At 36.6% G+C, this 13,257-nt stretch overlaps 1 protein-coding gene across 7 annotated transcripts in view; it reads right to left on the minus strand.

The window, feature by feature from the left end:
• Positions 1-13,257, minus strand: part of LOC138707442 (methyl-CpG-binding domain protein 4-like) — a 187,083-nt gene that overhangs the window by 162,878 nt on the left and 10,948 nt on the right. For all 7 annotated transcript variants that reach the window (XM_069836865.1, XM_069836864.1, XM_069836861.1 and 4 more), the window contains one exon: positions 7,377-7,550. In XM_069836865.1, coding sequence (XP_069692966.1) covers positions 7,377-7,550 — 174 coding nt within the window. The remainder of the gene's footprint in view (positions 1-7,376; positions 7,551-13,257) is intronic.

A 13,257-nucleotide genomic window follows, 5' to 3' on the forward strand; every position in this document is an offset into this window, starting at 1 on the left:
AATAATTTGCGTTATTTATTTATTTTCTTCTCTACCCTCAAATCCTGCCTACTCTTAATCGTTGTTTTCCCGCTATTTTCTCCTACATTACTTTCTGACTTTTCAGTTTACTCTTATTTACAACACTTTTTTTTCTGCCCTCTGTTTATTTACATATTTATCATTTTCTTTTCGCTTCACTCCTAAATTTCATATTTTATTACCTCTTTCCATATATTTATTTCTATAACACTCCTACAGTTGAAGTACCCCTGATACTACTCCCAGCCCATAACACTGAAAAATTGAAATATCTAATTCACTTAATTACACTTGCAATTTCTCTCTCATTCCACTTCACATTTTTGTATTCATTGTTTGATAGTCTATCATATTCCACTCTTACCCTATCTTCTTACACTTAACACTTTCTTCTCTGTTCCTTTTCCTACACTTTTGCCACCCCTAACTCTCCAGCACTCACTTTTTAGCACTCTTCTTCTTCGCTAATAACCTCTCCAAAGTCCTATCTATTCTGTCCTCACAATCACTAGTATCTGGTAGTATCGACATTGTACATCATTGATAATAAAGTTTTGTGTCGTTTGCATTTTATCATTCTTCCTAGCGTGCTGCCTTGACGTACGCATATTTTCACGTTCATTGAACCTCCATTTCACTGCGCCTTGATTCGCTTGTCTTTGTTCGATTACAGTCCAAAACTCTGGATTGCCACAATTCTTTTCACAGTATTCGAGAACGTACACTTTAATGATGAAGAATTAAACAAAATTCTTTGTTCATTCTCAGCACCCCTCAGTACAAGGAATGGCCGGATTAGCAAGAGTCTACTATAATGATTTCCATACAATGAGTAAGGAGTGGATTCCTATGTAATTAAATATTATTTTTGTGTGTGATAAAACACAATTAACAAAGTTAAAAATTCCGAACATGAAGTTTCAAGTTTAAAACCCGAATTTTATTTCACATAAAAACACATTTTCACAAAAAAATTATGTAAATACATATTTTCAGGAAATCTATTATAAACACATAAATCTTGGAGTTTTTTTACTTAAATAATTTTTTACAAGAACTTTTAAACATTTTAAAACTATATCAATTATGTCACTCAGAAGTACGTTATCTTTTTAAGAATTCTTGGTTGCTTTGTGTTTCTAAGTGCAGTGTGGTGTATCCGTGATCCATTTTCGTAATAGTATCACCTCAAGTTCTGAGAACAGCTAGGCATTATATCAGTGTTATTATTAGAGAATAAATTAACATAGACAAGGAGGAGAGATATTAAAACACATAATTAGGAATGTTTAATGTTGCTGAAGATGATTTCATTCCACGCTTTGTTTGTGAAACACAATAGATAAGAGCTGGGTATGAACATTATTTAATTTAAACAAATCTCTCGCCTCTCGCTCATGTCTATCAAGTGACTCCCTGTTATCGGCTTCATCAATCGATATCCTTCAAGATATACTGAAAGATGGTTGTTAAAAAAACGATTTCACTTTCCTATTAGCAAATCTAAGCTTTTTGTGTGACTCCATAAGAAAAACTCGAAACATCCAAAAACCTGTTGTCTGAAACAGGGATGTATGTGCCGTGAAAATTAAACTAGACTCGCTACCAAGTTCAGAAGTACAAGTACTAAGGGACAAATTCCAGAATGTGTTTGGAAAAAACTGTGGATATAAAAAATTGTGTAAAGTTGCTCAAGTATTGGAGGGTGTACCTGTAGGTAAAATTGACTGTGTTTGTGTTTGTGACATTCCTCTCTTTAAATATGCACGTCCGATGTCCTGTGATGTGGAAAGATCGTTTTCACAGTATAAGTCGTTGTTCATAGATAATCGGCATGCATTTGTGATGGAGAATTTGGAGATGGCCTTTGTTGTTCACTGCAATTCTCGGCCAACTACTAGCACTCAAGTGTGGTTGGTGAGTATCTAGTAACATTTTTTTTTCAAGCTAAGTAAGGTATTTTTGTCATATTTAAAAAAATATATATTTTTTTATTTTTAGCAAATATTTTCGTACTTTTTAGCACATAAAAAATAAACATATTAAAATTTTTAGCACATAAAAATCTGCTCCCTAACAATGAGTCACAGACAAAAAGTGCTTTTTTTTTTTACTCTGTTCTGAACATACCACGGCCAGAAGTCTTATTTTGGTTATCGATGGAATTGATGAGAGTAAAATGGCATTTAGAGACACGAGTCCAAGGATTCGTCATGGGACTTCCTGACATTCCTCTTACAGATGGGAAAAACCAACCCAGTAGTCATCCCAAGTGGGATTCGAAACCACACCCAAGTGCAGCCTCATTTCAGCTATGCCAGTGGCTAGGCTGAGGATTTGCTTTTGTACAGAGTGTTTCAAAAGTGATGGTCAAACATTTAGGGATAAGTAAAAACGAAGAGAAGTAGTAAACATGGGTTCACAAATTAACCATTTACGAGATAATGCCATTTTTTGCTATTGGGGCTATCAGTGAACCCACCACTTGGATACGGTAAAGCAGCAACATTCATGCTCCGTAAGTATGCTACACACTCCACAATCCACTTCTTTCTAAGTGTGAGACCATATCAGATAAATTCCTATATATCAGATAAATTCCTTACATATCAGATAAATTCCTTAGAAAGAATCAGTATAGCGCAGCTAAATTTGTTAAAGGTAAAAGAGAAGACGGAAATGATACAATAAAAGAACTTAAATGCGAAACATTGGAAAACAGACGTAGAAAAACTAGAATAACATCATTGTATAGAGCACATCTAGGTCAAAAAGCATGGGTAGACATAACGGCTTGGTTAGAGAAGCCAACATACTATGGTAGAAACGATCATGATTTTAAAATCAAATGTAGGAAGCAGAAAACAGATGTAGGTATATTCTCATTTTTAAATATAACTATAAATGATTGCAATGACCTACCTGCAGCAGTCTTTGAGGTCTATTCTTTCTTAAGGAGATTCAAGAATAACTTAAAACATTGTGTATAAAGTGTAAATTAAAATTAAAGTGACATTTATTTTTTAAGGTGACATGCATTTATTTAGCCTGATGAGTTACTCCCTTGGTTTGAACTGTAAATTATTTAAAAATAAGTAATTGATTAACTAGCGGACTTATTCGTGTTAATTATGTAAGTTTATGTGGCTTTTTCGGTATTTAACACACCATTCTCAGAGCCTACTAGATCTCGGCGTCATCTCGAACTTCTCTGCCTGTTATGTGGGTGCGTTTGATTGTTGAAAGGTGTTGAAAAGGTGTAAGCCGCACAAACTTACATAATTAACACGAGTAAGTCCGCTAGTTAATCAATTACTTATATTCAAGTGTTAAAAGTAGTGTACGCAAGAATCAAAATGGATTTAAAAATAGCTTGTAAGAGGGTCTTAGACTAGAAATGTTTAGTTTAAATGTAGTTCTGTTTATAAGTATGAATAAGGGTGTAATTTGTTTGTCTTATTTAAACTGTTGTATCAGTGAAGCGTGGTGAGTCAGTGAAGTTATGGTTTTACAGTGCAGAGAATAGTTCCGATCAGGGATAATTTATAGTCAATGAAATTTGTTCTATAGTGTCAGTGAAATGTGTTCTAAAGTGTCAGTGAAATGTGTCACAGTGCCAATATATTGAGAGAGATGAGAATAAAGTGAAAGATTATAACCAATACCAATGTGAAAGTTATGAAGGATGTATGTATATATATGTACGTTGTAATGTAAAATTAGGTTATTTTATGTATTATTATTAATTGTATTATGTATATAACTGTATTGTGTATTGCTTGTATTGTTTGTACCACTGCCAATTGGAGCTTGCCCAATTGCAACGTAAATAAATACATACATATCTAAACAGACAATATGGTGAACAGTAGATAGGTAGAGGAGGACCTATACCTAGATCTCCGGATTGAAATCCTTTGGATTTTTGTGTATGGGGTTATGTAAAAAGCCTGGTTTACACAACAGACATCATCACACCTGAAGAATTGCAGCATCAGATTTTAGATGTCTTCCAGCAAATAAAGAATGAGCTAGGATTTCTCGAATGCATTCTAGGGTCTTTGCAGAGAAGACTAGACAGATGCATTCAAGTGCATGACCAGCATTTTTCACATCTGCTGTAAAATTATTCAGTTAACATGTTCATACTGTACTGCACCTTGTTTATCCACAAACTTTACTCTTATACAAACAAAAAGTTTCTTCCGTGTATGTTCGTTCAATCACATTTCTGTGACGTTGAAGGCAAAATCATGAATTTTACTGTCTCATTATTGGTCTCGAGTGGTAGGAGCTCGCTCCACCTCTGTTACGGGTTGACCTGGCATTACAATCATATATGTTAGGGGGTGAAACAATTCCGGAAGTTAACAAATGTAAATACCTAGGAATAGCATTTAGCAGCGATCTCGTCTGGGGGGAACACGTTACTGACACAGTGGGAAAGGCATGGAGGGCGTTTCACTTTATGATGAGGGTACTAAGAAAAGGCTCTGATAAATCCAAAGAGATTGCATATAAATCACTAGTTCGTCCAGAAATGGAATATGGTGCTGCATGTTGGGATCCTTACAGATTAGAACATATTAAGACACTGGAAAAGATTCAAAAACGGGCTCTCAAGTGTTGTCGTAATAATTCACCATTAAAATGGGACACTCTCACGGACCGGAGAACGCGAATTCGATTATGCACAATGTTCAAAACATACAGAGGTGAGCCTGCCTGGAGAGAAATAAAAAATAGGTTGCAGCCGTCAAATTACTCTTCAAGGAACGACCACTCATATAAATTGAGGGAAAGAAGACAGAGGACAGACACTGGAAAGTTTTCTTTTCTCAATCGTACTATCAGGGACTGGAATGCTTTACCTGCAGACTTACTAAAGGCTTTACCAATAACCAAAAACGTATTTAAAAATAGGCTTAAGGACTTTACTAATAGACTGTAGTATATTATACACACTATTTAAAGGGTGTAATTGATATCTAGTTATTTGAAGTGTTCTATCAGTGAGGAAGTGTGTTGTGTCAGTGAAGTGTGTAGTGTCAGTGAAGTCTATTGTGTAAGTGAAGTGTGTTGGTGTCAGTGAAGTGGCTGTGCAAAGTATTTGAACAGTGAAATGGTTAGAAGTGTTAGTGAAATCAGGTAGAATCAGTGCAGTGAGTGAGTTGACAGCGAAATAAGTGTAGTGCCGAAAGGTACTTGTGCAGGTATGAACCTGTCGCACTCGTGGGTCTTAGTTCGAACTTAGGGTTAAGATACAAATTAGATTTACTTTAAATGTTATTTTAAGTGATCATGCTTCATTTAATTTAGGATGCCCCTTATTATTATTATTATTATTATTTTTATTATTATTATTATTGTTATTATTATTATTATTAATTATTGTTTTTATTAGTTGTGTTTATTATTAATTGTCATTACTGAGTGTAATTAGTTACTACTGCCACCGGGTATATACCCATTTGCAGTGTGAATAAATACATACATACATACATACATACATACATACATACATACATACATACAAATTAAATAAAATTGTAATTGTTTTTGTTGGAATTAGTACTTAGTATTCAGCGAGTCCCAACCAGAACAAGATGGGATTAACTCGTAAACAGTTAATATGTGGACCCATGTTTACTGTAACTTTTTTTACTTCTCTAAGTATTTACTTCTCATCCTTACTTTTTTCCAATCACTTTTGAAGCACCCTGTATGTTGATGCAACTGTTATCAACAAGTTGTTCATGCAGAACATTTTGTACGACAGAGAAGTGTGTGATATGTCAAATGTGTAGAATGGCAAAGCTTAATGGTTGTCATGATATTGAGAGGAAATACCTTCTTCCCATTGGCTACAGCAGAGGACAGAACAGTTTCACAGTCAGCTATGCTCATATATGTTGCGCACATTCCTCAGTTCATTATACTGTATGAAAATCAAACAGATTGAAGTACTCATGATACTTTGATTTGCGGTTAGCTATTCCTCAAGGTATTCAACTTCGAAAGCACGCACATTTATTACTTACTTACTTACAAATGGCTTTTAAGGAACCCGAAGGTTCATTGCTGCCCTCACATAAGCCCGCCAGCGGTCCCTATCCTGTGCAAGATTAATCCAGTCTCTATCATCATACCCCACCTCCCTCAAATCCATTTTAATATTATCCACCCATCTATGTCTCGGCCTCCCTAAAGGTCTTTTTCCCTCCGGTCTCCCAACTAACACTCTATATGCATTTCTGGATTCGCCCATATGTGCTACATGCCTTGCCCATCTCAAACGTCTGGATTTTAAGTTCCTAATTATGTCAGGTGAAGAATACAATGCGTGCAGTTCTGTGTTGTGTAACTTTCTCCATTCTCCTGTAACTTCATCCCGCTTAGCCCCAAATATTTTCCTAAGCATCTTATTCTCAAACACCCTTAACCTATGTTCCTCTCTCAGAGTGAGATTCCAAGTTTCACAACCATATAGAAGAACCGGTAATATAACTGTTTTATAAATTCTAACTATCAGATTTTTGGACAGCAGACTGGATGATAAGAGCTTCTCAACCGAATAATAACATGCATTTCCCATATTTATTCTGCGTTTAATTTCCTCCCGAGTGTCATTTATATTTGTTACTGTTGCTCCAAGATATTTGAATTTTTCCACCTCTTCGAAGGATAAATCTCCAATTTTTATATTTCCATTTCGTACAATATTCTGGTCACGAGACATAATCATATACTTTGTCTTTTCGGGATTTACTTCCAAACTGATCGCTTTACTCGCTTCAAGTAATATTTCCGTGTTTTCCCTAATCGTTTGTGTATTTTCTCCTAACATATTCACGTCATCCGCATAGACAAGAAGCTGATGTAACCCGTTCAATTCCAAACCCTGCCTGTTATCCTGAACTTTCCTAATGGCATATTCTAAAGCAAAGTTAAAAAATTAAGGTGATAGTGCATCTTCCTGGTTTAGCCCGCAGTGAATTGGAAAAGCATCAGATAGAAACTGACCTATACGGACTCTGCTGTATGTTTCACTGAGACACATTTTAATTAATCGAATTAGTTTCTTGGGAATATCAAATTCAATAAGAATATCATATAATACTTCCCTCTTAACCGAGTCATATGCCTTTTTGAAATCTATGAATAACTGATGTACTGTACCCTTATACTCCCATTTTTTCTCCAATACACACATTTATAGTGAACCAAATTCTCATCTGTAAAATAAAGTTCAGGTACATATGTCAGAATTCAAACCTTTCTATATAGTATACTGATGACAGAAATGTCAAATATAATAGAGTGTCACCTAATGATATATACCGTATCACTCCTACCTGATGTACGAGTTAAGAAAGTTGTTGCCACAAGTAGCTGCCAAGGGTCATGATACAAGGTCTCCTGAACAAGATTGAACGGAGATCTTGGTGGTGTCCACTTTTCTTTCTGAAGAATGTGCATTGGTACACGACATTCCTTCCTTCTACTATACTCTGGCGACTCACATTTATCTGTCAACAAAAGAATGATATTTTGAAAGTATTTCAAGGAAAGACACTGAGAAATTAACGATTATCAATGAAATTCAAGGTAGTTACAGGATGCTGCTTACAAACTACACAGATCCAAGGTAGCGGTCTGTTATCTGGCTGAGGAATGGCTAGGCACCAGTACGCACACACAGGCACACATTCTCACGTGTTTGATCTTCGATATCTAAGTATCTGTTGTTACCAGCAATCAAAATTTTCAATTTTAAACAGCTGTTTCAAAACTTCTCAAATTGTGACACACTGGTACTGTCAGTTATGTATATTACACGTCTCAGTGGGCTAGTGTGTTGAAGAAAAATCCAGGTTTTCCATTGCTTTGGCATCCGAACCAAGTCATGAATGGGAAAGTGAGGATCTTTGTGAGTGGATTTAACAATTTCATAAAAAGATATGAACAATGTATTGCAGCAATTGGGGGACATTCTGAGGAAGGGTCGGCCTAGTTGGTATAGTGCTGGTCTATGCCCGAGGTTGCGGGTTCGATCCCGGGCCAGGTCAATGACATTTAAGTGTGCTTAAATGTGATAGGCTTATGTCCGTAGATTTACTGGCATGTAAAAGAACTCCTGTGGGACAAAAATTCTGGCACACCGGCAATGCTGATATAACCTCGGCAGTTGCGAGCGTCGTTAAAAAACATAACATTTAACATTTCTGAGGAAGGAATGTGAGCTAGATAAGTACAAATTTTACAACTCTTATCGTGTTTTATCAGTGCTTGGGATAAGACGCGTGCCTCGCAGTAACTAAACCACAGCTCGGTGGGGACTGATACCACCTATGTTTGGATGATAATAAATGAAGAGTGGAAAAGCTAAAGAAGCTAAGCATCAAGATCAGAAAAATTGAGATTTTCATATTTCAAGAAGCTATACACCTGCGCCAATGCAGTGCTAAATGAGCTATGCTTTCATCTCTTTCCTACTGTTTTCGGCGGACGTCACAAGATGGAAATGGTTGTGTGAGCAGATCCATTGGAATTCCTAAAAGAACTATGTGCGTTTGTAGTCAAATGGCTTGACTGTAGCTATTAAAACAGCGATTCTATAAACATACGTACACTTAGCGGCAAAAAGAATGGGCCGGCCGACAATTTCTAAGTTCCAGAGACATACATTGCGCATGCTCGTCTCGTCAACGCCGTAGTTCACTAGGTAACACATAATTAAACCATTTAAATTTGCTGTATTTTGTTTAAGAGGCTAAAATATGTAATAAAATCGAATGGCGGGTTGATTCTAGATACATCAGGGCCCTTGAAGAGTGAAATAATAATAAAAATTGATAAATACAAAATTGACCGGAGCGAATATGAACAGGAAAACCATGTACTATGCCGAACTGATATGAACAGTTGCAGTAGCGTAAGTTGTTACAGCATTGGTATATCGAACAAGTTAGTAGTAGTGAAGGTTCGAATCTCCCCCAATCTTCTTTTTTTTTATTACAAATTTGCCATCATATGTGTCTCGCAAAGCTATAATTATGTGGCGATATATCTTAGAATATGCCCAAACTCTAATAATAATAAACCTCCCTCTCTCTTTCAAGCAATACTGCTATCTGTTAATATAACGTTCTGTCTCGTCATTACGCTTGAAAATGGCACAGAAACAATAACTCATTGCCCTGGTTCGCATAGGTTATTCTGCGTATGCTACTCTCCGACAAGACTTCGATTGGAGAAATGTCATTTTCTCTGACCAGGTAATTGTCTCCAGTAACATTCTGTGTATGCTACTCTCTGACTGGACTTTGATTGGAGAAATGTCATTTTCTCTGACGAGGTGATTGTCTCCAATAGCAATGATAGTACTGCCCTAGTTTATTGTATGAATGACCACCGATACGCTTCGCGTGAGGGTCGCGTGTTGAGGCTGGATGTCATACGATGGGGCAGGACTTCTGGAACGCATCCACGGTCTGTTTACGGCAGAAGTCTACGAACACATTTTGGCAAATGTAATGACCCCTTCCGCCCGAAAACAATATCCAGAAGGAACACTTTTCTTCCAGCAGGATAATCATCCGATACACACCGCCAACCGGATTCAAAGATGGTTTACGAGGAGGCGTGATGTCGACCCAGTCGACTGGCCTCCAGATCCACCAGATATGAATCCGTTTCAAAATTTGTGGGTTGCAGTCAAAAGGATCTTACACTCTAATTGGGCAGAACAACCACCCGTTCGGACACCTGAGGAATTGTGGGACAGAGTTCTAGATGCAAGGGAGAAGATGGCCAAGAATTTAGACCTGTTCCATAATCTTGTGGACTCCATGCCGCGCAGAATGAGGGCAGATGTTGACGCAGGTGGTTTGTGGACGAGATGCTAGTCCCCACCACAGCCTTGTTTTGTTAATATATTAACAAATTGTTTGTTTTTGTTAATTTAATTATTTATTTGTGTTTGATATGCGTCCGTTTTTTTAGGATGTGAAACAAGTATTTTTGTTTATACAGACCAGGTCTCACCTATTAATAGTCCACAGGTGATGGGCAATAATATTTTTACAAGGCAGGCATAACGAAGTTTGTTAACAAATGCCATTTCACTTTTAAACTAATAAATTCCATAAAAGTTAAAAAAAAAAAATAATAATAATTTTACCGTACCAGGAGGCGAACTCACAACCCCTGGCACGGATATCAGACTTCTTACCACTGGGCCACACACTGCTCGTAAGGTTTATTACATTATAGATGGACGACTTTCAATGAAGAAACACCACAGCAATACCTTGCACTGGGTTACGTTTACACGAGTGAACTGCGCAATAGAACTTAGCATTTCTATCGACCAAGAGTCGGCCCATTATTTTTGCCGCTAAGTGTACATGGCTGTTGATTTTAGTGCTGTGCAGTATTGCATTGATGTTGTTAAATGTTATGTTTTATTTAACGACGCTTGCAACTGCAGAGGTTATATCAGCATTGCCGGATGTGCTGGAATTTTGTCCCGCAGGAGTTCTTTTACATGCCAGTAAATCCACTGGCATGAGCCTGTCGCATTTACGCACACTTAAATGCCATCGACCTGGCCCGGGATCGAACCCGCAACCTTGGGCACAGAAGGCCAGCGCTATACCAACTCGCCAACCAAGTCGGCTGTATTGCATTGAACAATGACGATAATTTAGAAGTGATTTTTTATCTTCAAGAGATGCTTTTAAGCATGACAAATTTGAAAAGGAAGCAAACGTTACCGACAAGGGGAAACAAGTACAATCTAAGGTGTCACCACACTCTGATTACAACTATACATTTTAGAGTTCATAGAAGCCTCATCTAGAAGACATACTTGTGATTTTTTTTTTTAAATTGGGTATGACTAGGAATTTGGTTTTCACTTCATTCAAGGTGCAGACTGAATTGTGGATAATGGGTACCAAAAGTTCTAAGAAGGTATTAGTAAGTAAAGAGTGAAAAATGGTCCTATTTTCTGGCCTTACAGTGATTTTGATTTATTTCGTTTCTGTATTTTCATAATAAGCTTCTTTATATTACATCATAAGAAATAATGACACTCGTCACCAACATAGCTCTGTTGGTTGAGGCACTGGCCTGTCGATCGGGCGTGGGTTCGATTCCGGCTTGGCTCATTATCTGGTTGAGTTTTTTCCGAGGTTTTCCTCAACCTTAAGTCGATTGTCATGTAATCTATGGCGAATTCTCGGCCACAACTCACCAAATACCATCTCGCTATCACCAATTCCATTGACGATAATTAACCTAGTAGTTGATACAGTGTAGTTAAATAACCAACTTAAAAATTAAGGACACTCCAGAATTTTCTTGGCATTTTGTTTTGTGTTTAAGGCAAATTAATACAATTATTCAGTTGTTTTAGCAAGATCGTAATAACAACTTTGGAGAGTATATTATAATAACAGTGTTTAACCTTATCATCTATTCAAAACCCAGACTCTGGCTAAAAGAACATAGCTCTTTTAGATATGAAATGACAGTTTAGACTTAGCTCTTTTCCAAATGACTACACAATATTCTTTTTTCTTAAAATACCTTTTGAGAAAAGCTTGTATAAGCAACATATATCACAGTAGCCTAATCTGAAGTTCATTTACATCATTTTTTTAAACAATTTTAACTAAAAGTTACAAACATTATACAGTTTTTATTGAATATCTCGAAAACATGTTTCTGGTGCTTAGCTCTTTTAGCTTTTCCATTCTTCAAATGCTCCTCACTGAATAATGAAATTTACGAAGCAAATTAAAAGGTGTACTGTGTTCCTAGATGGTGAACTCTTAATTCAAGAATGCTTATTGTATTGTGATATATGTATATATTCATTTATAATAAATATGAAGATCAAAGCAGTCACTGGCATAGTTCAGTCAGCCCAAGGTGCTTGCCTGCTGATCCGGAGTTATGCTCGGGCGTGGGTTCAATTCCCACTTAGGCTGATTACCGGATTGGGGTTTTCCCGAGGCTTTCCTCAACCACACGGCAAATGTCAGGTAATCTATGGCGAATTCTCGGTCTTATCTCGCTATCATCAATTTCACTGATGCTAAATAACCTTGTAGTTGATACAGTGTCATTAAATACCAAGGGGGGAAAAAGATATCAAAGTGAGAAAAATGCTTCATGTTCACTTTTGGTGCAAAACAAGTGGATGATATCATCTAGTGGCTCAGTACAAACACTATCACGTGCCTAAAGTATGAAACAGAAAAATGATCCAAGTCGTATAAAAACCCATTGAAAGTTGGCCGTCAGAGGGAAAAGAAGGCTTCATGTCCACGTAAACCATGGATTATCTCAACACCAGAGACATGTGATGTGAAACATTCGTCCTGCTTTTTCATCATATATTTCTTTGACTATGACATCATTTGAAGAGTCAGAGGAAAAAACGTCGAAGTCCACTTTTTGACATTTTTTAGTTAAGTAGTACATTCTGTTGTTCTTCAGAGGTACTACAAGCCTGTCGAGTCACCACGTGCTAATAAGCAACGTAGTCCTTGTAAAACAGATTTGAAGATATGTAATGCGGGTAGAGAACAGGCAAGGTGAATGCATTAAAACGTCATTTTCTCGGAACAGCTTATTGTGGACATCATTTCTTTCACTTGACCCTTCACTATATTATCCAAGAACAAACCATATGCTGAATCTAATGATATTAATGAAGCAACAGGAATGTAAAAGAAAATAGGTTTTAATAATTAATTTTTATTGGGAAGGGAGGGTGAAGTTGCTTCATTACTTAAAATTTCGTCTATTATTTTTTACAATTCAATAGCAAAAAGAAAGCATTTGAAATATTACTGACTCCAATACATGTGGTAACCAGTTTCTACCTTTAAAAAATTTACCATTCAACATTTCCCAAATGCCTTCATCCATATTTCATTACAAGGAATGAATGTGCTTTGCGATCATTGATTTTGGTCATGTTTTGAACAGAAATATTGCAAAGTCAAATTATACAATGATCAAAGATTACCAAGTTATTAAAATTTGCAGACTAGTGCCTTCATACACTGAGTCTTCAATTATCATTACCTTCAGTTACCGTCATTTCTACTAACCACTATTTGCTATTTAATACTTAATGGTATTCGATTATCGTGAAAACTCCGCTAATCATTGTCTTTGCCAGACAACGTACCAGTACAGTTTTCCTAAAAAGTAGCA

The sequence above is a fragment of the Periplaneta americana genome, chromosome 10 (assembly GCF_040183065.1).
Source record: "Periplaneta americana isolate PAMFEO1 chromosome 10, P.americana_PAMFEO1_priV1, whole genome shotgun sequence".
Taxonomy (NCBI): Eukaryota; Metazoa; Arthropoda; class Insecta; order Blattodea; family Blattidae; genus Periplaneta; species Periplaneta americana.